Source organism: Melanostigma gelatinosum (genome assembly GCF_949748355.1).
Source record: "Melanostigma gelatinosum genome assembly, chromosome: 3".
Taxonomy (NCBI): domain Eukaryota; kingdom Metazoa; phylum Chordata; class Actinopteri; order Perciformes; family Zoarcidae; genus Melanostigma; species Melanostigma gelatinosum.
The window spans coordinates 9,554,875-9,578,923 of record NC_136636.1 but is presented as its reverse complement, the minus strand read 5'-3'; the positions used below and the strand labels follow the sequence as shown (position 1 = coordinate 9,578,923).

The 24,049-nt window shown below is 43.1% G+C and overlaps 1 protein-coding gene and 1 long non-coding RNA gene across 2 annotated transcripts in view; one reads left to right on the top strand and one right to left on the bottom strand.

Moving 5' to 3' along the window:
* Positions 1-553: 553 nt before the first annotated feature.
* cita (citron rho-interacting serine/threonine kinase a) overlaps positions 554-24,049 on the bottom strand; it is a 34,372-nt gene continuing 10,876 nt past the window's right edge. Inside the window, exons 11-49 of the mRNA XM_079266237.1 lie at positions 23,802-23,907; positions 23,250-23,393; positions 22,964-23,083; positions 20,770-20,940; positions 19,800-19,853; positions 19,652-19,705; positions 19,167-19,307; positions 18,905-19,033; positions 18,302-18,397; positions 17,810-17,926; positions 17,065-17,174; positions 16,545-16,719; positions 14,770-14,967; positions 14,485-14,538; positions 13,809-14,006; positions 13,263-13,456; positions 13,016-13,151; positions 12,732-12,836; positions 12,331-12,471; positions 12,042-12,149; positions 11,722-11,914; positions 11,440-11,601; positions 9,996-10,133; positions 9,685-9,865; positions 9,493-9,584; positions 9,266-9,370; positions 8,859-9,028; positions 8,438-8,482; positions 6,550-6,630; positions 6,253-6,388; positions 5,964-6,103; positions 5,712-5,804; positions 5,484-5,592; positions 5,222-5,350; positions 5,023-5,103; positions 4,848-4,926; positions 4,387-4,569; positions 2,911-3,298; positions 554-2,489 (exon numbers count right to left, since the gene is read on the bottom strand). Coding sequence (XP_079122363.1) covers positions 2,466-2,489; positions 2,911-3,298; positions 4,387-4,569; positions 4,848-4,926; positions 5,023-5,103; positions 5,222-5,350; positions 5,484-5,592; positions 5,712-5,804; positions 5,964-6,103; positions 6,253-6,388; positions 6,550-6,630; positions 8,438-8,482; positions 8,859-9,028; positions 9,266-9,370; positions 9,493-9,584; positions 9,685-9,865; positions 9,996-10,133; positions 11,440-11,601; positions 11,722-11,914; positions 12,042-12,149; positions 12,331-12,471; positions 12,732-12,836; positions 13,016-13,151; positions 13,263-13,456; positions 13,809-14,006; positions 14,485-14,538; positions 14,770-14,967; positions 16,545-16,719; positions 17,065-17,174; positions 17,810-17,926; positions 18,302-18,397; positions 18,905-19,033; positions 19,167-19,307; positions 19,652-19,705; positions 19,800-19,853; positions 20,770-20,940; positions 22,964-23,083; positions 23,250-23,393; positions 23,802-23,907 — 5,080 coding nt within the window. The 3' untranslated portion in view covers positions 554-2,465. The remainder of the gene's footprint in view (positions 2,490-2,910; positions 3,299-4,386; positions 4,570-4,847; positions 4,927-5,022; positions 5,104-5,221; positions 5,351-5,483; positions 5,593-5,711; positions 5,805-5,963; positions 6,104-6,252; positions 6,389-6,549; positions 6,631-8,437; positions 8,483-8,858; positions 9,029-9,265; positions 9,371-9,492; positions 9,585-9,684; positions 9,866-9,995; positions 10,134-11,439; positions 11,602-11,721; positions 11,915-12,041; positions 12,150-12,330; positions 12,472-12,731; positions 12,837-13,015; positions 13,152-13,262; positions 13,457-13,808; positions 14,007-14,484; positions 14,539-14,769; positions 14,968-16,544; positions 16,720-17,064; positions 17,175-17,809; positions 17,927-18,301; positions 18,398-18,904; positions 19,034-19,166; positions 19,308-19,651; positions 19,706-19,799; positions 19,854-20,769; positions 20,941-22,963; positions 23,084-23,249; positions 23,394-23,801; positions 23,908-24,049) is intronic.
* LOC306775747 lies at positions 8,918-12,975 on the top strand. The gene is made up of 3 exons (XR_013771890.1): positions 8,918-9,022; positions 12,040-12,232; positions 12,774-12,975. It is a non-coding gene; the product is annotated as an uncharacterized lncRNA (long non-coding RNA).

Here is a 24,049-nt window from a genome sequence, read left to right as displayed (position 1 = left end):
CAATATTAAGACTTGTGTGAATGAGGAGGGTGAGGAGGTGAGGCCGCGGGTGTGTGATCTATAAAAAGAGAGGCGCTGAAAGCCTCGCTGCTCTCAGTCAAATGAAACGCTGGTGATGAAGCGACAGCAGATGTCCCATGGTATCATCTCACAGCATGGTGTGCACGAGCGGGTCAGAATTAGGAGAGTTATGGCTGCAGATGCTATTGTTGAAAACGTTTTCTCGCTTCTCAGTTTGTGATTGCAGCTGTACCGTGACTGGAATGGCGGGCCGGGATCAGACGGCTATAAATAGACTGAACTCTTCTCACACAATGGACACGGACAAATAAGTCATCTCACAGGCAGCCTCACCGAAGGCACGCGCGAAGAGGGCTTCAAGAATGATCGGGTTTTCTATTCCCTCACATTCGAGAGCGAATTAGTAAGTTCTGTGTCTGCAGTTTATAATAACTGAACTATGGTGGGTTGTCATTTGCTCATAGGCACACAAGTACAACATAAAGGAGGCAAAGTAGAAGTGAAAGACAATGGTTATATTTAATATTCTGTGACAAAATCTCTACAGGGAACGCTAATAAAACATTTGTTAGCAGACATCAACATCATATCCAGCATTACAGCATCATGATTCAGGACCATGTGACAACAGAAATACAATTTAAAAAATATAAAAATAAAATATGGACGGGAACCCCTTTTGTATAGGGTCCGGTAGAGACCAGTGGAAATCTTGTGCAATCTGTAGCATTGGGTGCTTCTTGTTGAACCTTTTTGACGAATGAATCAGCTCTTTCTTGGCTTTAATACATTCAGGAAGTGTTTTACATCTAAAAAATAACCGTAGAGGATCCAGAGAGTTGAGGAAGCTTCTTCCTATTGATCGCCGTTCTGTTAAGACACACTGGGCAAGTTAAAGTGTGGCATTCCATACTGAAAAACCACAATCTAATTATGATATATGGAAATACAATGTTTTAAGTCAAGTTCAAGCAGCTCGACAATGAAAGCCAAAATACATCTGGATGCATTTTAGTGTCTTTTAAGGTTTAACTTGCCAAGAGTGCCTTAATAAAAGAAAAGGAGAAAATTGAGAAATGATACTATATAGGGAATGTTTTTCACGTGCTTTGTTGTTAAATCGTGGAATAAAAATAAAACCCAAATGTGGCAGAAGCAGAAGACAACACTCCCGTTTCCTTTCAGAGATACATATCCATGCCATTTACGAATTAGGAAAAAACTAATATTTTCATCTTCACCGTGGACAATTTTGGGTTATATACACAATATAATTGACATTGTAGAAAAAAAGAAATGCTCAAGTACTATGTTTGTAAGCTTCGAACATGATTTTTTCCCCCCTCCTGTCATATAGTTCAGCACTGAGGTTTTGCCTGTGACAGATGGAAGTGCATACACGAGTTGGATCCAGATACAATCACTTGATAAAGGATGTTTGGAAATGTTCAAAGAATACTCATTGGACATTCAAGAGGACACGTAATCACTTTTTTGTTTTTAACAAAAATAGACATGGCTTATCCAGCCTTGAAATTCCTTCTTAATATATATAAAATTATGTCTCGTCTATTTACAGTCAGATAGCGTTCTGAAGGATTAGAAAGTCCAGCTGGGGATTGTGGGTAGTGCAGTTTTAGTGTCAACTTATCCGATGGCAGACAATCGTGTGTTTGTGGTTCTACAGGGCAGGGAGGATTCTGCTACTTAAACTTTATTGAAATATATTTGTGCTCCAGCCGGTTCCTGTCACTGTAACTAACCAAAGTCTCGACTGAAGAGAGATTAGCGGAGGATGATTGTAGTCAGCTGATAATGATTGTGTGTTGACATGTCGGCGCGGGGCTGGAGCCAGAAATGTTACCAGATGTACAGGACTGATCTGTGGCTACTGGGGACAGAGTGGAGCCAGTTGTTTTAATAGTAATTTGAGTGAACTTCTGCCATTTTCACTGGTGACACTTTGTAAATATTTAGGCATCGACTTGTGAGATAAAAGTTGCTACGGCTGTGCTTATCTATTGTGGTCACTGCTGTGTGGAGTAGGTAGAGAACAGCAACTACCAAAACCCACCGAGTCAGCTCTCAAGTTGAGAACACGGATACTCAGATTGGATTTTTGAAGAAGAAATCTAATTACTAATCTCTTCTTAGAGTACAGAGCGCATTTTCAAATGCAGCGGGAAAAACAACCTGCTCAAAAAGTTGTTAAATATGGCATTTTGTTGACCTTTATTGACTCGGGTCAGTTCATTGAGAAAACATCTATTTATTTGTCTCGTTCTCTCTCTGTTGTGATGGCTACAGTTGCTTTCCTCTGTGGGTTTGTCAGCTTAGATGCCAGGCAAAACTGATGTGTGGCAGTGTTTCATCATGAGTTGGTGACACTAGATCTCTGTTCCCTCCGTTCTCTGTCCGTGCTGGGTGTGTGGCTCTGCTGTCTCTCAAACAGATGATTGGTCCCATACCTGTAGGATCAAACCAAAAACATGAAGTCAGATTAATACATGCATGGAATACCCCTTAATACTTAGAAATCTGAACCAAAGCATACAATAGAACAAGACAAGAGTCGACAGCCATGTAAAGGAGTCCTTGACTAACAACCTGACGTTAAGTTAGTTTGTTAAAGTAGCACGTTAGCATGCTAACAACTGCTAATTAACACAAGCAACAACAGCTGAGGCTATTGAGGTTTCTGATGATGGCACTGGATTAAAAAGTCAGGTGATCACCAAAGTTATCATGTCACCACGTCGCTATTATTGCCAAAAAACGAGTTTTCCTACCATCATTATTATTAAGTAATAACCGTTGTGTATCAACTGCATATAGCAACTGAGGAGTAGACAGTAAAAAAAAAAAAAGAAGCAAAAATGATTGACAAACCTTGTTAACGGGGTTTATGGGCGTGCGGCCTGAACCAGTGTGAAGCCTCTGGCGCTCTTCGATTCGTCCGGGGGACCGTTCCCTACGAACGTCCATCATCCGGCCAGGAGAGCGGTCCATCCGAGGGTCTGCCATGGCCCTGCCCGGGGAGCGCTCCAGCCGAGGGTCGGCCATGGCCCTTCCTGGAGACCCCCCGATCCGGCTCTCCAGCATCCTGCCAGGAGACTTCTCCCTCTCCAGTGGACGGCTGGGGGACTTGTCCCGCCGAAACTCGGTGCGAGCCTCTCTGTAGCGGTGAGGCGTGCTGGGATCCGAGTGAACGAGGGGATTGGCTGCCAGTCTTTTAGAGATGTGCTCATTGTACGATGGAGGCCCACGCTTGTTAGGGCTGTTAGGGAGGAACCGAGGCACAAAGACGGGCAAGGGGGCATTAGTCAAAGGAAAGGGTATTCTGAGTCTCGGGCCATGGGCGTAGCTCGGCACTGTCGGGTCAGTCCACAGATGCGGTGAGGATGATGGACTCGCAGTCATTTTACAAGCCGCAGCACTTTGCTATTCACGGTTTGAAAAGACTGAACCCATCGACACAATTTAGTTTCCTAAATGAGAATAGAGTCAGAGGCCGACAGCAACAGCTAAAGAGCAAAACCAGCACTATGAACAATAAAGGCTCAGTTATTAGTGAGATTCAAATTGAAATAGACGAGTCTCAGTCGGAAATCTTTATTCATCAATGTCCTTTCTACAGTTGACAGGTGGCATTTTAAAAAGCAGTTTCTATTTAAAAAGACCTATTTCAGGATTTGTTACAGATAAAAAATGAACTCTTCCTCCTGTAAAGAGCAAAATGGAGGCGTTACTCCTATTTCATAAGCAGATCAAACATAAAGGCCACAATATCAATCATCACCACACCCGTGGATGCCAACCTGTGCCCAGCAGTGCCAGCTCGTCCCATTGGTCCTTCAACAACACCAGTGTACACGGAATAAAGGAGACCAGTGTGTCTCTGCATTATAGGGGGAACCAAACCTCACCAAAAAATAAATGAATGAATATTATGAGTGTTGTAAGTAAGACACTCAAGTAAACTGAGATCTTATATTTTACTTTGAGAAATAAAAACAAGTCTAGAAAAGCAGATTTTCATTAACAAAAAAAGCTTTTCCAAAATAAAATAAAGCAAAAATGTTTCGATTTCGGCGAGTAAGAAACCATCTAATCAAAAATACAAAATTCCGAATGTGACAAGATATTTGAAACTTTCGCTACTTGAGAGTTTCCAATATTCGGTGTATCTAAATGTTGCTACAGCTCAACATGTGAGGTGACGTTAAAGACAGTAAAAAGAAAGTTGAGGGATGATAAAAGTAACCAAAGTAATGCCCAGAACAGAGATTAGTGTAATTGTGTAAAAAGGTTAATAAACAGACAGTGAAGGTAACCTGAAGCTGGTTGAATAAATAGTGTCCTCACCTGCGCCCGGAGCCGTTTCGCTGCAGGTCACCGGCACCCTCTTGGCTCTGGACCAGGTTGCCTTTGCAGCAAATGACCCGCAGTTTGTTCTGGTAGGAGGAGGCCAGGTAGATGGCCCCAGAGGAGATGGCCGGGCCAAGGTAGCGCGGGTTTGGAATGTCCAGATGTGCATATGAGTGGGGCCTGGAAAGAGAGGAGAACATCAGACACCGAATCCATTAAAAAAAACAAAAACAGAAAGAAGACAAAGAAGAGCAGCAGTGACTGAAATGGATGATTCTTGTCGAGGTGTTTAATGAGCCCTTTGGCAGAAATGGGAAATTAACAATTCAACAACTACAATATGCAATGACACTCAGTAAAGACCCACGAAATGATGATGATGTGACTGGGAGGAAACTAATTAGTGCAAGCCCTAATTGATGGAGTGGTACTGACACAGGAGCAGGAGGCAATCTTACCCCAGAGCAGCGTGTCCCTGGATTTCAATAACATCCAGAGAATTGAAGTAGGTCACAAACAGGTAGGGTTCTCTATAGGCTGAAACACCAAAACACTCACTTCAGATCATATCATACATTAACCATTAAAGAGACATTTCCGAAAGTGATACGGAACAAACTGATTCAAACGAACCAAACGAGAGAGGCAGACGGCTCCATTTGATATCTTCACTTCTACTCCTGCGGCCGTATGCGTCCACGAACACACCAAACTCTGCAAGAAACATTCCATGAATGCAGATTTCCTCTCTCTGGATTTGTTTTTTGTGTGGACATGCTCAACTGCATCCACAATGTGCTGCACACACACACACAGAAGATAACATTCTAACCGTGGAAACAGAGCAGGTATTCGTCTTTCTGTGGAGCCGTGGTGACCTGGATGATGGAGATGGGGAAGCTGTGGGAGGACGCGGCGAAGACGGCCGATGCGAGTGTCGCGTCGTTTTTATCAAGAAATTCTGGAAAGAAAAAAGGTGATGTCAGTTAGAAGGTTGAAACCTCACACCTTATTTTATGACATTATTAAATATCAAATCAGGATTCGTGTGCTGACGCCCACCGCGAATAAACCACGGCGGGTTGGTGACCTACCTTCCAGCACATACTGCTTCATCTCAATCTCATAGAACTTGTTGGTGCCGATAACGATGCTGTAGCCAGTGAAGTGGATACAGCTGCAGGGCTCCGACGTCTCAATCTCCTGCAAATACAAACAGACTGTTCAACACCTTTTCAAACTCATCACCGCCTGCAGCACAAAACACGGCCTTTTCCTCCGTGACATTATCATTTCCCTCTCCGTCTTCAAAGCCCACTCACCTTTCTGATGCAGAACTTGTTCAGGCTCTCATTGTGCCGCAGAATTGTAATCTTATTGGGCATGGCAGCACAGATACAGGTCCCATTATCAATCTGTTAAGAGAGAGAACGTCGCAATCAGGACGGCAGTAAATATCTGCAACCAGACAGCACATTGCTTCGCTACCGATGTTCGGCTCATTAACTCTAACTAAATAACAGTCTAACGAGGAGGAGTTTTGCTCTGCTCTAAGTGGCAGCAGCGTAACCCACCTTTCCAGAGGAGAAGAGGTGGCATCCCTTGACTGTCTCAAAGATGAAGGGGTTGAGGTCAGGCTGAGCCGGGAGATGGGACTGCGACAAGGACTGTTTCACCTTCTTGATCTCCACCAGACACAAGGCCCGCTCCTCTCCTGGATGACACCACACACACACCACGTACAACCACACAAGCATACATGTTACCGTGCATTTACATGCAAGGATGATCTGATGTGTACAAGAGAGCTCAAATTACGGACTTATAATTGAGAATAATGTTAAGTTAAGATCTTGTACTGACCGGTGATCATCAGCAGCTTATCGAGATCCTTGAGGATCTGGATCTGGAAGACGGAGGTCAAGCCGGGGATGTGGGTCAAAGAGTTCTTTATGACGTTAAGAGCGTACAAACCCTCCTCGGAGCCCACCAGCACGATCTAGGGGAAAGGATGAGCTAGATTAGAAGAGAGCTTAACAAGTGAGACGTAAAGAGAGCGGCAGAGCAGACACAGAGAGTGTCAACGAAACGGCAAACATAGCAAAAACATAAACAACTGAATTATGTTCCTGCTGATGGTGCAGGTTTCTGTCCTTGTACCTGGTCAGTGAGAGGCAGAGTGCAGTTGATGTCCAAACGGTCATCACCCTCCAGCTTCAGCAGGGAATTACCAAGAAGTTTCTGTAAAGACAAGAAGAGAGAGACGGAGCAGAGGGAGGGCTCAGTTTAGGCCGATCTTCAACAAATCAGTTGCTTTAGAGCAAGAATAAGATGACCCAGCAAGAATGACAGCAGCGAGCCTTCACCAGCTTAAACACAGAGATGGATGGTATTTGTATTGGTGAATACATCTTTCACTATTAATTCAATTCACAAGTAAGCTGAGGATGTTTGCACCAATGAATTAATCTTTTCTCCAAAGACCAAACAAAGAAACGTTTAACTTGGGAGAAGCATTGTGTGATATTGACTACAAAACCTAAGTTTCAATGACACAATGTTACGATTCCATTATTTTGCCAATTAACATGTTTTTCATGCGTTTAATGTTGTAACAGCTGTAAAAAATGACTGACTAAATACAACATTATGTACAATCCAAAAATGTTTATTTATTTATTTAATAATAATATTGAATCAAAGACTAGGTAAACAATACAAGAGAATAGTAGGAATTGGCCAAACATCTGTGGTAAGCTTTTAGTACTTCACAGTTTCTGACACAATAAGAACTGTTTTCTGATCGGCCATAGAAACAATCTCTTCATAGCAACAACAGCAGTTATGAAAAGTAGTTAAATTCATGAAAACATACTGTTGAACACTGGCTGTGCCTCTTGTTAATTATCAACAGTGTTCAAAGCTTTATACCTCAGGCTATACAGCACGGACGACCGTTTCATGCCAGAGAGCTAATAATGATGAGTCACGAGGGCGGCAGTGTGAAATTGACTAATTGGACTTAATGAATAAACTGTGCGGTCAAAAGTACACACTAATATACTTGTGTGTACTCTTGGGCTGTTTTCCTTGGTTTGGTCCCCACAGGGAAACATTAATGCTGGCATATTATGATATTTTAGACACTAATGTGATTCAAACTAACAATAGTTAGGAGAAGGCCTTTTAGATGGCACTTCCAGGCCATCACTTATTGTTACCGCTAGCATCAGTTAAGCGATAGCGTAGCATCAAGGCCCATCCCAGTCGTTTTAAAGGCTGTATACTATATATATACACGTTTTACATGTCATGTTGATTGGACAGCAGCCATTTGTGTGGAAATGCTCATTTTAAAGCATAGCGGCTGCCTTTGTGTACAAAGCTAGATACATAAAGAAATTCCCAGTTACTTCCTTAACTGGTTTGGAGAGCCCTGAAATCAGCCCCACATCCAAACATTTGTAGAGCATATTAATGCCCATTTTGGAAATGTATAGTCCTTTGTAGTTTTTGTAATTTCATGTTCAGTAACCACATGTTCAGGTGGGTGTTCAAATACTTTTGGCCATGTACATTTGAATAAATAACACAATGAACAAGGCAGGGGTGACACCTTTTGGAAACGCTGAGATATATTTCAGAGATAACCAAGAGTCCTTTATCACAGAATGAAAGAGGGATGGGAAAGTGCTCCTAAAACAGCAATAAACACACAATCAGCAACAGCAGAAGCCTGCAGACTGAACCAGTGTGTGCATGTTTCAGTGAAGGGGGCTACAGCGGTGCATGGCTTTTGCAGAAGCATGTGCGACATAGCAAATGACACCAGACCAGAGGTCACAGCAGTGCCTATTCACATCCATGCACCATGCATGTGTATGAGTGTGCGTGTTTCACAGGCCAGTTACTTCCATGTATTCAGTACATATTGGTAACTCCTGCGCTGCACAGCATCAGTGTTTGTATGCATCGATGTGTACAGCTACTGCATGCTCAGTCGGTCGGTCGACTGAAGCCCGAGCGTTCGTGCAGCTACTTACTGTACCTGAACCAGAGGGGAAAGGTTCTTCTGTCTTTTAGAACCACCTGCCTATAATATGATCCACACAACCGAGTTGAATGGAGATACACATGCACAGTATAATCACATCAACAGAGACGACACACAAATAGAAGACGTGGATGTTGAGAAGATGCAGGGAGAGAGAGAGAGAGAGAGAGGAAGAAGAGGGAGGGGGAGAAAACGAAGTGAAGGCACTGGCTGATGTTTAATGGAGGCATTCAATATATTGTCTTCACACCCAACAATACAGCCACCCTTGGATAATGTTACTATATGAAATGAGCATAATAAGTGGGGTTGTCTTGTATAAAAAGAGACACTGGGCTGTCTTTGTAAGCAGCTCAAATTGTGAACTCAAACAGGCCTGAGACAAGCAGAAAGAACACAAACACACAATACTTACAGCATCAGAATCCACTTTGTCTCTAGATCCACGGCTACCCGCCACCACAGACTCCAGCACGGCCACCCAGCGCTGCTTGTCAGGGAAGCTGGGAGCCATGAAGTAGATGGACTGGCCTGGCCAGCAGGTGGTGTGGGGATGTGACTCCAGCTTCAACACATACGGTATGTCTGCGCACACGCGCACACACACACACACACACACACACACACACACTGAATAGCTATCTCGCAAACATCTTAATTTCACAGCTGAGCAGAACTGTCAACATTTTTGGTGCATTTTGAGATTCAAAGTATAGATTGGACATGATGTGGCTCTCATAAAAAATTTGGGGGAGAGGATGATACACTTAAATCCTAAAAATAGGCTCAGTGCAGCAGGATTAGGTGGTATTGATCCAGTACCTGACTTGGCAGTGTTGATGAGCTCAGAGGCTCCAACAGCTCCGTGAACAGTCACCTCTCCATCAGGCAGATAGAGCTCAAACTCCTCCTCCAGCTTTATATAGTCTAGCAGGAAAAACAAACAAACCACATTATTATTTGATACTGCTGTATTGATCTACATGGTAATATAAAGCCTTAGATGATTACAAACTGTCTCATTATGGGAATGGATAAAATGTACCGACCTTCTCTGGGCTCAGTATCATAGATGGATACTTTGGTTCCATCAAGCACCACATATTTACTCTCCCAGCCCTGCTGACCACGCTTGCCATTTCTGTGTCAGCAAACACACAAATGCACTTTACTATCAAAGCCAAAAACAAACACATGGTTCATTGTCAGTATGGTAGTAACGGACTGAGGTCGGATGTTACCGTGGCTGCTTCATCCAGCCCTCCAAGCGGACATGCCCACTGGCCTCTTTGACCTGCAGTGCAGGAGAGTTTGCCTTTTCTCGGCACAGAGCCTCTGAGAAGTGAGTGGCATACTCGGCAGGCAGACCGCAGGTGGCCGGGAGACACGGTGAGCACTTAGGGTGACAGAGGGTGTTACACTCTGTAATACAACAAGGCGAGAGAGGGGGGTGGGGAGAGAGAAGAGTCTCATAAATAAGAGGGGGATAATATTGCAATGTTAAGAGATATCTTCACATTCAGTACTACCAGCTACAGTGCAGGGTACAAACCGAGACAAGTGGCAGCCTGTCGTCCAAAGTGCACCGTGTCCAGGCAGACGGCACACTTGGCAGCCCTCATGTTGAGGCCCACGGTGAAGCGATGAGGGATGTTGTGATGCATTCTCTCTTTCACACGACGACCAAACTCTGCAATGCAAAAAAAGTGAAGAAGAAGTGGGCGGGGCTAGGAGTTACTGAAAGAGAGAATATGGCACCAGAATATTTCTGTTACAGGCTAAAATCACGAGTTTCAGTTTCCTCTCCAGGCAGCATGTGGTAATTTGAATAATGAATTCATTATTTCTAATTTAGGACATTAGGTATATTCATGTTCCAGTCAAAATCAGATTATACATGCCAATGACCAAAGCATTAACAATGTTTCTGGGAGAAAAGCTACCTATCCAACCATATGCTATCTAAATCAAGACTCCAGGAATGATGCTGGAAAAAAAAGAGGAGTACATCACGTCAAACTTGACCTTTAAGATTAAAGGCTTTGGTTAGCTTGACAACGGGACAATAAGACAAATACAGTATGATATGAGCACGTGTGTAGCATGTGCAGTATAACATGCATGGAGATGAGCTCATGCATGTGAGATGACCCACTGTGGTGACTGCTAACTTACTTTCAAAGGTGACCCTCCTCTTTTCTGTGAGGAGCGGAGAGGAAAGAGACAGAAAGGAGAGAGCAGTCTAACAATAGCTATGTGAAAGTGAAGGAACATGGACAGGAAGGAACCTGAATCACAAAGCAAGTTAAACTTGGCCAGGCTACTGTGGTCGAAACACGTGTCTGATAAAACACACATCGTGGTCCATCTCATGGTGTTATAATTTATGGTGCTGTTAGAGATTCAGTTGGTCTGTGAGCTGGTCGAAATGCAGTATTTTTGTCATATGATGATGTTTCTGGAATAGTTTTCCCATTTTTTAGGAGATGGGCTGTTTACACATTTTTGAGATGATACACTGAACCTGCTACACAGCTGTGATGTATGCAGCAAAGGTAGAAAGCCTGGATTAAAACCAATGTTACCCGGCTAATCCACTCCTCTTACTTTGTGAGACAGGCCCGAGCAGGGTTGCAATGTTAGCTGGATAAATTCACAGTGAAGAAAACCAAAACAGAGTTTTTTAGTTCAGTCCATGTCTCTAGTTTGGAGCGAGCTCCAGGTTTAACATGCACTGAGCTAAATTATCCAACTTCATAATCCTGCTTTGTGAGACAGGCCATAGAAAGAACACACACACACACACACACACATAAACACACCACATACAAACAAAATAAGGGAACAGAGTCCATTTGGGCTGAACCTGATAGCGTAATGGTGCACACTCGTATGGGGGGCACTGTACAGCTTCAGAACAGTTAATCCTAAATTCAAGTTCAGGCTGATTGAGTTTACCCGTGTGCTTGTTTATTAGTTCAGTATGTGAGACTAACCTTCGGGTGTGGAGGTCTCCTTGCAGCGGGTGGAGGGGTTGAGCAGGCTGCTGGGGTTGGGTTGATGCTCTGGGGATTTGACAATGGCCGACATGAGGATTTGATGTCGAGCCTGGGCCGGCGTGGAAGTAGCCACATGTTCCTGGGCTTTGAAATGAGCCGCTGTGTTCCCATAAACAAATACAACAACCTGCTATTAGATCAGCAGCAGCTATTAAGCTGGACATTTCTTGCCTCATTACCAAAAACCCTGTTGCTGTGCTGCCTGACACTGGGACCTACCCTCTTCTCTGAGGGATCGCAGCTCTATCCTCATCTTCTGCAGAGCCTCCTCCAGATCCGCGCATCTTGACCGCTCATTCTCAAAAGCCAGTTTCATGTCACCGTACTGCATGGGAACCGCTGGCTGGGCCTGTGGAGCCAGCGCCCCGTTAGTCGTGGTTCCTACATCCTCCCGACGCCGTCCGAATATACCCTATCCAGAGAGGGAACATGTTACTGATACTGTGCAAGAATGAAACATGCAATACATAGACCTTTTGGATTGAAGCCGTTTATCAATCTAATGTGGCTTGAAGTTGTCGTAAAATGTTTCCACAGACCTTCTTTTTCTTGGTGGGCTGGTCCATTTTGGCTTGGAGGAAGTCAATGAGCTTGGTCTGCTGGGAGATCGTCCCCTCCATCTTCACCTTCTCATGGGAGTATACAGCCTACAGGAAGGAAAACAAGTCTTCAGAAATTCCCTTTGAGGACACATGAATCAGGATTTCCTTTATCCTCCTGGTCCCCTGAGGTACCTTGTTACTTGCCAACATCATTCGCACTATTCTATTATCTCTCCCTGGAGACGGCTGTGTTTCATCAGATTGCAACGGTATTTTCATTGAGCACCTGTATATTCTCCAGCTGGTACTCCAAGTCGGTCCTCTCAGTCTTGAGCATGTCGGTCTGGTCCAGGGCGTCCTGCAGGCCTTGGGTCAGACGGAATATGTGGCTCTTCTGAAGGTCCATCTGCTGCTGCAGCTTCCCTTGCTGCGGGGACACCAGCATACCGATATTTTAAGTAGGAAATCAGATCCAAATTCAGCCACATTTCAGAAGCGTAGCAAATATAATTAACTCAAATCAGAGGAGATGTGTCTAAAACAGACAAACATTTCCACCAATTGTTTAAAGAAATGTTGTTGAAACACATTTCTTGAAACAGTTGGCTAAATTCTCTCCTTGGTTTCAATATTTTTGAATGAGTGAGTTATAGGGGGAAAGTCCATAACATGAATGTAATGATCTACCTCTTCCATCAGTCTCTGTTTCAGTTCTCTCTCTGTCTCCAGTTTCTGCTGTAGGCTGCGGGCGTTCATCTCCAGCATGGCGTGCTTCTTCTCCAGATCATTGAGCTGTGAGAACAGGCGAGTGAGTGCGCGTTAAATCGTTGAAACTCAGAGTTGAATTCCACCTCCACAAACAGTGTGGAATTTTTATCGCTCAGAATGAAAATTTGTTTTTTCCACTTAGAGGACTGCAGATGGGTTTTAAGTTAGATCATAAGTACGACACAAAAACACGTGTGACTCACAGTATCAGACAGAGTTTCAGCCTTCAGTCTCTGCTCCTTCAAGGCCTGCTGTAAGGCCATTATCTCAGCCTTGTGCTCTTTGACTGCCAGCTCCACTGCCTGGCGGGATTCAGTGCTGCGCTGGTCTGCACGCAGCCTGTGAACAGAAAGTCTTACAATAGCAATACATTTCTATGTATATCCACAGTGTCATTCTCATGTATAATAACTGTGTAAGTACATTAAAGTGTTCACGTTTGTACATCACCTGTTCTGCTTCTCATTGTCCAACAGTCTCTGCAGGTCTCTGGTACGTCTCTCGGCTTGGCTTTTTTCGTCCTCCAGGGCTCCTCTCCAAGCCTCCCACTGCCGCTCCTTCTCCAGCAACTCGTCATTCAGGGACTCCAGCTCCACTACCTGCTCCTCCAGCATGCTGCATGTGGTCTTCAGTGTCTCAATGTTCTGGGAGGATAAACGAGCGAAAATTAAGAGAACATCTTCCGCAGCTTTTGGGCGAAACCACATGATTGTTGCCTCTCCTGTATTTTCAGTGGCGGCACACAGTCTCAGTATTATGAGGCTTAATGATTAGATTAACCACATGTTTGGTCTGCGACATGAGGATAGAATCAGTTCAAAGCACAACTAGACGTGTTACAATATTTTTAACTTTCCACTATATTTAACCAACATGAGGTACAAAGTTAATTATGTTCAGGCCCTTTAAGCATTTGTGTGTGTATTTGTGTGTGTGTGTGTGTGTGTGTGTGTGTGTGTGTGTGTGTGTGTGTGTGTGTGTGTGTGTGTGTGAGACCTGTTTCTGGTTGTTGAGATGCATCTCGCGGTCAGACACCTCCCTCCTCATCCGGTCCACTTCCTGGCTGAGCTGCAGCTGGTCCTCCCTCTCATCCGACGCTTCATCAAGCTGCTTGGACAGGTAGAAGTTCTGGCGGTTCAACTCGGCATTCTCCTGACTCAGCTGTGTAAGCTGCTCCTCCAGGTCCGTGATCACCTGAGGCAAACCCAAACAGGTAGAGGTGTTAGCCGGGGAAGAAAAAACATTCAAGTAATAGCACTGCTAGGCTACTGAAAACGTACATCTTTACAATGAGACTTAGCAATGTGTACATTGAAGTTTCTTCCAAAATATAAAATAGGATCTCTTTGATGTTTTATTTGAAAGTCAAGGGAGGTGATTTGTTGAAGGTTTTGCATTAATGTTATCCATCTCTGTGCTGTTGATGTTAATTAAGTTACAGTAAATATATATTTGTAAAAATATATGCACTGTATGGACCCTTGGAGAATGCCAAATGAACGCACGCTGTGGTTCGTTGCCAACGACTTGATCCAGTAGCTTACAATGCGACATTAGAATGAACGTTTAACGCTGAACATTAATCACCATATATTCAAATGTCTTGTGAAACCTTTTGAAAATTGTTCTGCTGCTGCTGGAAGCGGAGACGAAAGGTTGTGGCAGCACTTACCGAGCAGCTGTCTCTCAAGGCATCAAACTTGCGCTGAATATCATCTCTGTGATTCTGTGAGAAACAAGAGCAAAAAATGATATAAAATACAACTGCATCAGACCGCTGCATAAAACGACAAAGAATGAGGCTGTCCCTATAATTCAAAACAGACAGGAAACTTAACACAGCCTTTCCTTACTGCGTGCATAATACAGATCGCCTACATCTGAATGTTTCTGTGCACCTGTACTTCTATGAATGACTCTGATTGCACACATGTGTGCTTGCACGTGTTTGTCTTACCCTGAGGGCGGTGATCTCCTCCTCAGCCTCAGCGGTGGTCTCTTCCAGCTCAGTCTTTGCTTGCTGCAGCTGGCTCTCGAGGGCCAGACGTGCCGCCTGCAGGCTGCTGATCTGGGACTCGCGCTCCTGCAGGGACAGGGTCAACTCTGACACCTGTCTCTTGATCTCCATCTTCTCTTCTTCATGTTCTAGGCCCATCTACAAGGAAACAGGACTAAGGTGAATGCAGTGTGTATATCACAGTATAAATCAGACCTGAAGTATTTGCATGTCGTTTTCAGCATGTTTTAAGCTCCACAGTGTAGTAGCTCAGATGTTAGGACATCAGGGCAATTGGAGGGAATCTAAAAACTGTTTAAAATCAATGTAGAGCTTGAAACTGTTTGACCCACATCGGCCTGATTTGCTGACATTTTATGCCATTGTTGATATGAATTCGAAACGATCATTTACTTATAAAACTACATAGAGGCTACTTTTGCGTCTAGTAGGTTAAAACACATTTTAAGACTTTTCTTGATGCCATGCTAAAGTGAAAACCATTAAAAAAAATCCAAGTAATGAAACAAAAAGGTGAAAAACTATCCAATTTAATGTTTTTTTCTGACATGAAACAAGCTGAATGGGCACGATAGGAAAAACAACAGATTAAGAACAAAAGCACAGAGAAACCTAAAAGTGCATGGTGAAAACTAAGACCTCTGGTAATTGGATTTAAACGGTCATACTTGTTAAGACCTAAAAATAGAATAACTTAAGACCCTTTCAAGCGTTTTAAAAGAACGCATGCACACCCAGCGCTGGTAAAGTGTCCTAAAACATAATAAAGTTAAGAGACAAGGGTGCATTTATCTTCTCCATACAGTTATGACTATTACAGAAATGGAACAATGGATCTCATCTGAAAGTACATATTCGTGTGTCAGAGAGAACAGTATGTGTGTGTGTGTTTGTATATGAGAGTGAAGACAAGCCAGCAATTAGTGCCAATCCGTGTATCACGTCTCAGTGGGGATGAGTGTGTGGAGGTAGAGATATGACATCCTGTCTGCCGGTAACAGCGGCAGACAACACACCAGGGGGTGAGAGCTCTCAAAACAGGACAAAAGGAGGCATTGTGGTTCCTCAATTACGTCAAAACGTCTGTTTTTAGAGCAGCTTCGACGTGGATGCACACCAGGTAAAGGATTTTATAAACGCATTTCTCAGAACGGCGGGGACACATTATGTACTTTTAAAACTCCCCACTCTAGTAAATGCATTATCAAGTATTTACAGGCGAGTGCCATCTGAAATAGGGAAAAGAGAACCTTAGTTTTCTCTGATGACCTGTAACTTTGATGTATAAATGTTAGACGAATAGCATCTTGCTCAAGGATCCGTCTGCGGGGGGTGGATGCTTGACAACATGCGGGCCTTAAACCCTGTAAACTATTCGCTGGCTATGCAACAATGCTTTATTTTCATATGGTTAAGCATATTCTCACCTGTTGCAATGCAGCTACACTGTTCTAGCGATAACAGATGAAGGCTGTCGGCTCCACTGGACCAGCAGATGCAGCCTGACTGTGAACAGGCCCAGTGGCAATCGTACAGACCTGCAGCAGTTAATTAGCCGTGTATCTGAAAGGGATCTGAGCTCGCTAGCTGATCGGCTGCCTTAATCGCCTTTGTGGATTGCGATGCTGTAAGGCTACACTCGGTGCTAGTTAAAGTGAATTACTTAATCTTAAACCAACAGATTCTGCCTCGTATCTCTACTTCCTGATGCCCACCTCCCGCAGCCTGCTCTCCAGCTCCAGCAGCCGCGTCCTCTTGGTCTGCTCCTGCTGACTCATCTTCTCCAGGTGCTCCTCCAGCTTGGCGTTTTGGGCCTCCAGCTTGCCCGCCTGAGACTCCAAATAGAACTTTTGCTGCCGAAGCTCTGAGATCATCTCCTCCTGGGCTTTCCTGAGAAAAATAAACGCAAACAGATGCCTATTACTTTGGCTGTTTAGAAGCAGACACCTCTCAGAAGAAGAAGAACATTTGCTTACTCACTATGAGACCAGTGAGAGTAAACCAAAACAGCAAACTTGCTGGCTGGAAATGAGCTTAAACTCACTATAAAACTACAAGTGATGAACCTCTCACATTGTTACACTGTTTTCATATCATCATTTGAGTTCGAGTTGATCATAGTTAACCTAAGAGATGACACGCAGCCACGGCACACAAAGCTGTGCGCACTAATGAAGCAATTGGGGGCCGAAGGCGACAGAATCAGTGTGGGCAGAGAGGGTCTAGTTGACTCACATGTTCTTCTGGGTGTAGATGCTGCTGTTAGCGGCCAGCTTGTTAGCCTCTGACAGCTCAGAGATGCGCTGCTCCAGGTTCTTCATCTTGGAATTCATAGCATTAATGGTCTGTGGGAAGAGGGAGACACAATGACACGGTGAAACATCCCAACACAGAGGCTCAAATGACAGGATATACTGCCTTTTGAATGACAGACAAATCCTCATGTTACACACACATTTCAGCAATAGCATTTATTTTATAGGAAACAGAATCTTGTACTGCAGTAAAATCCTATTAGAGTCCATTAAGGTGTTGCCTGAATCTTCTGTCAATGTCAGATGAGTGCCTCTAAAAGCTTCTTAACTGCCTCAATTCTACCACATTAACCAGATTAGGACTTGAGCCCAGGCTTTGTAGTGCAACATGAAGTGTACTACAATTTAATCCAACTATACATTCCAATACATTTCAACCACTGTGACAAATTACTGCGTCAAGAAACAAAAACACATTGACGGAGTCTACTTTTCAAAGTGGAGAAAGGTATCCTATCTACAAGCAACTTCAACCCATTGAGAGATATAAAGCATATTATCATTGAGAAAGAAAAGATTATATACATTGCTGCTGTTTCTACTGTTGCAGAATTACGAATTACTCAAAACTATAGCATTAGACATCGACAATAAGCAATCTCTTAGTTTATAAAAATCCCATCTCAGTAGAAAATGTAGTGGAAAAGCCTGTTGAGTTTCCTTACTGCTTTCTGTTCACTGATAAGTTTGCAATTCTCCCGGGACTCCTCCTCCTGCTGGGCTTTCCGGACCTCGAGGCTCTCCTTGTCAGCCAGGTCCTCCTTCATTTGGGCCTCCAGAACCTTTAATCAGACAAAACCAGCAAACATTACATACATGCCAGTGTTGACGTGACAAAAATCACATTTAGATTATAGTCTGTAATTTGCATGGCTGTAAATGTACAACCTGGTGTGGAAGCTGTAATTAGTGTGGTGTCAAACCTCACTAATTACACACATATAACTTCAACCCACATATATATCTACACACACACACACACACACACACACACACACACACACACACACACACACACACACACACACACACACACACACACACACACACACACACACACACACACACACACACACACACACACACACACACACACACACACACACACACACACACAATATATTTTCAGTAGTCTGGACAATATGAGGCTGGCCCACCTTGATCTTATCGTCATAAAGCTTCTCTTTTTGAACCAGTTGGGTTTCCATCCTGTGGGCTGTCGACTGGGCATCCCTCAGGTTGTCCTCCAGTTCCTGGAGAGTGCAGCATGACAATTATAACTGGACACATCCAACACCAATTCAAAATACACTGCAAATGCCTCACATTGATGTTAATCATGCAGTACAGCTTTACACAGTAATGATTAATGTAGCCTAAAACCCTGCCTTTAAATGACGGCACAATCTACTGACAAACAGAAGAGAATTATTAAAACAGTTTTCACTCTTCACATCAAATGCATTAAAATCAAAAGAAATGAAGAAACTTGCATTGAAAAAATGGAAATCCGTAAGTCGGCTGGTGCGGTGCCTGCTCATGTTTACACCGGTTAGATTTGGCGTATGTTAAAATCTATTTATGGAACGACATCGGTAGATGTCGTTGTAGACAGAACTGTGTGACGAGCGTACGTGTGTGTGTGTGTGCGAAGATAACTGATGAGCAATAGATTGGGAGAGGGCAGGGTGAATGGGATGGGTGGAATTAGGGGCTGAATGGGTCAAAGTATTAGCGAGCCTTATCTGTAGTTCTCTCACCAGGATCTTTTCAGCCATCTGCTGAATCTGCTGGGATTTGGTCTGAATGTCATCTTTCAGCTTATTCTCCCGCCGCTCAACCATCTCCAGCCTCTTTACCTGGTTCTCCAGGGTCTTCCTGCCATCCTGCTTACACACAAGAAAGAATAGCAAAGAATACAATAGAGCTAAATCACACAGATACTTTCTCAGGAAACGGCAAACAAACCAGTGTACTTTCAACAAATGTGCAGGATTCAGGATTGTGGGTTTACTCCGGTACCTCTGTCTCTCTCAGGCGGCGTTTTAAAGTGTCACTGGAGTCGGTTTTGCCTTTCAGGCGCTCCAGGTCTCTTTCCAGCCGCTCTTTGGCCTGCCGGACATTCTGCAGCAGCTCAGAGGCTTCTGTGCTCGCTTTTACTGCCTGGGGAGGTCAAGAGGTCAACGGCCGTTAGTGGATCCCAAGACAAACCTCTCGATACGCTTCGGCAACTCCGACCCACTGAAAAAAAAAGCTCCTCTACGGAATAAACGAAGAACTACAGCAGAATGCAGAAATAGGAAAAATGGCTATATTCTGTGTGTATATAGATAGATAGAGATAGCGATATATATATATATATATATATATATATATATATATATATATATATATATATATATATATATCCCCACTGTATTGATCTGCCTTTCAGAGTATTATTAGGAGAGACAACTAATTCAAATAACATTTGATGTTTTCTTATTCCATAGTAAGAATGAATTTACCTTGGACAGTTTGTCCTGGAGCTCCTGGATTTTCACCTGCTGCTCAGAATTGGTCTGAAAATCAAACGCACAGTGAACTCGTCAGAGAACGTTTATGGCGACAACGACTCTAAGCGTGAAGATCAATATGAAATGCCTGATGCGTTACCTTCTCTAGTTTGGAGAGAAGCTCCTCTACCTCGGCTTTACCCTGCTCTTTAGCCTGAAAAACAATATGGCGTGTCGTGAATGATTTTTAAAAAAACCAGACAATCCAGCCACTTTCTCGTGGCTGCAGTGGTGAAAGGGCGCAGCAGCAGCCGAGGCAGCAGTTCACCCAAACTCACACTGAGGTCCACAATGACTTCAAACTGCATTGTTCTAGAATATCTTCAGTTTCCACCTGGACTATTAGTTACTATTGAGAATCTGTAAATCAGTGGCACATTAAGAGTTACGTTTTCATTCCTGGTCTGAAATCTGACTATCACATTTCTAAGAAGCACAATAGTAGTGTAGCCTCAAATGTAATGCATTTTACAAAAATACTATTTAGCATTAAAGTCCATCAGTCTGTCAGAATAACTGGACTGCAACTTCATATTCAATAAAGCTGGATTGATGGCATCACGCTTGATCAGACAGAAAGGACAGTGTCATACATATACGGGCTTTACAGATTATGTGCTCGGCTCTAATGAGCTTTGACTTCAGCAGTTAAACCAGGCTGCGAGCGATGAGCTGACACACTTGGCTCGTCTAAAAGCAAAGGAAAATAAAGTTTTAAACTTATAAAAAGACCAGCTTTTATTCCCCATTTCCCTCATCGAAGTGCAGTATAATGCACAGTTGTGGCCCATTTTTTATAGCTTCATACATATAATGTGAATCAGTTATCTAGCTGGTTTTTGATATTTGCAGCAAACACAATGTTACAGCTTTTTTTAAGCGTACAGTAGAGTCTGAGAAACAGACATAAACGTGGACTTCAGATGGTTTGAAGACACATTTCCTCGCCGTCTTCTATTCTAGGAATATTCTACGAGGCGTGTTTCACGGACACAAAGTGAATCCTCCGCCTGTTACTTGATGCACATTTACATTGGGTGACCTATAAGCGTCTCTGATGCAAAACATACCTTCTGGATTTTCTGCTGGTATTCCACAGCTTTCCTCTTGAGATCTTCACTCGTTTGCCTGGAGTCTCGAAGTTCAGATTCGTAGAGGTCGCTGCGGCGCCGGGCAGCGGACAGGTCCTCCTCCAGCTGCCGGATGGTGACCTGCATCTCCTCCAGCTGAGCATGGTACTCCTGCGTCCACAGACGGCACACAGTGGTCATCAGCGGGGAGAAGAAAGTGCCTTCCAGACACCGACTGTACATTCATGAACATCGGCGGTCAAGTTTCATCCAGTTTAGTCACGTTCAGCACCACTAGGATGTATCATCTCACAGTGTCTCCTTCATATAAACACACATGTTGTGTATTGAACAGCTGATTGAATTGTGACACCCCTATAATTAATACTTTGAAACTTGCCCAAGGACTTCAGGCTGTGATGATCACACTCATTCTGTTCAAGCTGGAGACAAGTCACTGTTGTCATCTCAGTGAGAAGTTTTTTTCTTTCTCAATAAAGAAAATCTGCTGAGTTTGAAAATATCTTACGAGGACATAAAAGATTGTACAACTCTTTTAATGGTATTTTTTAACTGGTGTACACCTTTTAGCTGGTGTACGCAGTGGGTTGTTCTTAAATACATTTGCTGGTGTGTTCATGCTTTTCCTAAGGAAGATAAATAACAGGTTTTTATGTTTAAGACACAGTTAGTTCGGAACAGAGCTCTTAGCGAGGGCAACTATTTGCTGCAATGCTATACAGACAAAGATGTACCTCACAGATGTGCTGACACGGGTTCATTGTGCAGTGATCTATAGAAACTGCAGCGACCGTTTATCACCAAAGGTGTCAAAATCAAAAGATAACAACTCAAGGATTACCACTTTAAAGCTGTAGTCGGACACTGCACTAGAGAGGCTAAAAGTGAAAAGAAAAAAAAGAACTGCTCGTGTCTATAACAATCTCTGCAGAGACGACATGTTATACTGATGCTGGTTAAACTCTTTGATTTGTCACCTGTGCATAAAATAAATGCCATGTTTTATCTGTTACAGCCCAGATTTCATTCATTCAGCAGAGTGTTTGTCTGTAAAAGTCTTAAGACTTTCTAGGACACCCACGTCTACTATGCATAATAATCTGAATTTAAACACATAGATATTCATAATGCTTTATAACAATAATCATAACACATTATAAAGCGTTTTGTAGTTACTTATGAGGTCAAGTATCATAATACTTCATAGTTGCTGGTCACTTACAGACATTTCTTTTTGCAGGGATCACAGTTTATCATAATTTCCACGGTTCCAATACATATATTATGATCAATTTATGATGCATTATAATCACCGTTATGATGAATTTTAATGTGATTATAAGTTACTCTAAGTGGTAATTATTTAGTAAAATTAAAATACATTTTGTGTGTTTTTACAAAGATTTACTTAAAGTAAACAATGACCACTTACAGCAACACATAACCACATTATAATGTGTTATAAAAAGACAACTATGGGAATTATAACACACGATGCTCCCTGCAAAATCTCAGTGAGTAAACCAGCAATTATGAGGTATATGCTTTATAATGCGTTAAGATTGTTGTTATAAAGTATTATAAATATGTATGAGTGCTTATATCTATAATCATACAGTAATATAAGCAAGTTACAAGATAGAACTTTATTAATCCCAAAGGAACTTCTTATAATGCACAATAAGAATGGTTTTAATGCTTTCTAGAAATAGCCATCATAAAAAGAGTCCCCTTCAATTTGAATTTGAATCCTGAATGTTGAAAAAGAAGAACACTATGTGTCATTCCCCTGGGAGGAGGATGGGCGGATGACTTGAGTAATGATCAAAGTCGCCCACACTTCTGTGTCTCGCTGGGGCGACATCTGCAGGGATGACCTTTACGAGTGTCGCGGACCAGGGAGTCCGACACGCCGACACGCTGACAAGAGCAGAATCTCACCGCAGCGTTGGTTACTCCTTCAAAAGCTATGATTACATATACACGACACCCTGGAAAGTAGAAGAATCTCCTCAAATAACAATGACGGCTCAGTGGAGGAAGTACGGAGGCATTTTTCCCCCCTTTCAGTACACATTTCTAAGTATAAATACCTTGAAGTGTCAATAAAAGAAATCAACTACACCACGTCATTATCGCGATGAGAGGGAGGAGACGGAGAAGATTTACATACTTGCTCTTTAATTTCCTGCAGCTTGTTGCTCTGTTCGCGGATGTCGTGCAGCAGCTGCAAGGCCTTGTCATCCTCTCTGGAGACCTCCACGCGTGCCTCCTCTAGGCTTCGCTTCAGGCTCTGCAAACACATATGCGCGCACAAGCTAATGGCTGCTGGTCCTTCAAATCAATACTGATTATCTGAGGTGTTGAGGACAGGCGACACACACGAGCATAGTCATGTTTAAACATTTCTTTTAACGCTCCACACACACGCGGACACGGTCGTTGTTATTATGACTCACACTGCATTCGGTAATGTAGGTGGCGAGGTCTTGCTCCAGAATGCCCCTCTGGGTCTCGGATGCCTTCAGCTCCACATCCTTCTGGTGGAGCACTGACTCCAGGTCAGTCATTTTACGCTGGAACCTGGAGATCTCCTGGTCCATCTGAATCCACCAGAGAACAGAACAATTACCAGTTTCATCGCAACTCTACAGAAGGTCGACAACTCACAGCTGTAATTGAACATTAATCGCTTGTATTAAAAGGCTAATTACAGCAGCACCAGAAGCCTGTTGATCTGTTTTAAGCCAGAATAAACACAGAAGGCCTGGTAATAAAACCCACGATTTATTTTGCTCAAAAACAAAGTGCAACAATATGGAAATACAAAAATACAATTTCATAGTTTCCAGTCAGCCAACAGTGGTCTTACTCTAATCATCTCCGTCAGGCCTGATGGAGCTGCTCTTGCATTTGAAAACAAGAATGATTTGTTCGTCACAAAGGATTGTGATGAAACACTGAAACACGAATAAAAGCATGAAAAGAAACGGCTTAAAGAACAACCTCACCTTGTGACATTTGTCTTGAGTTTCTTGTAATTCTTTGCTTTTAAGATGCAGCTTCTTTTCCATAGAGTTGGTCTTAGCAGGAGAGTTGAGGCCTGCAGACACTGACCTGAGAACAACAACATATGCTCTTTAGTCTATAGTGTAGTCAATGCCAAACACAAATACTACCTGGCTCATCTGCGTAGCAAATAAGCATCAACACAGCGCACGTAATTCATTAATTTGCAGGACGATTCGATATACTAAGA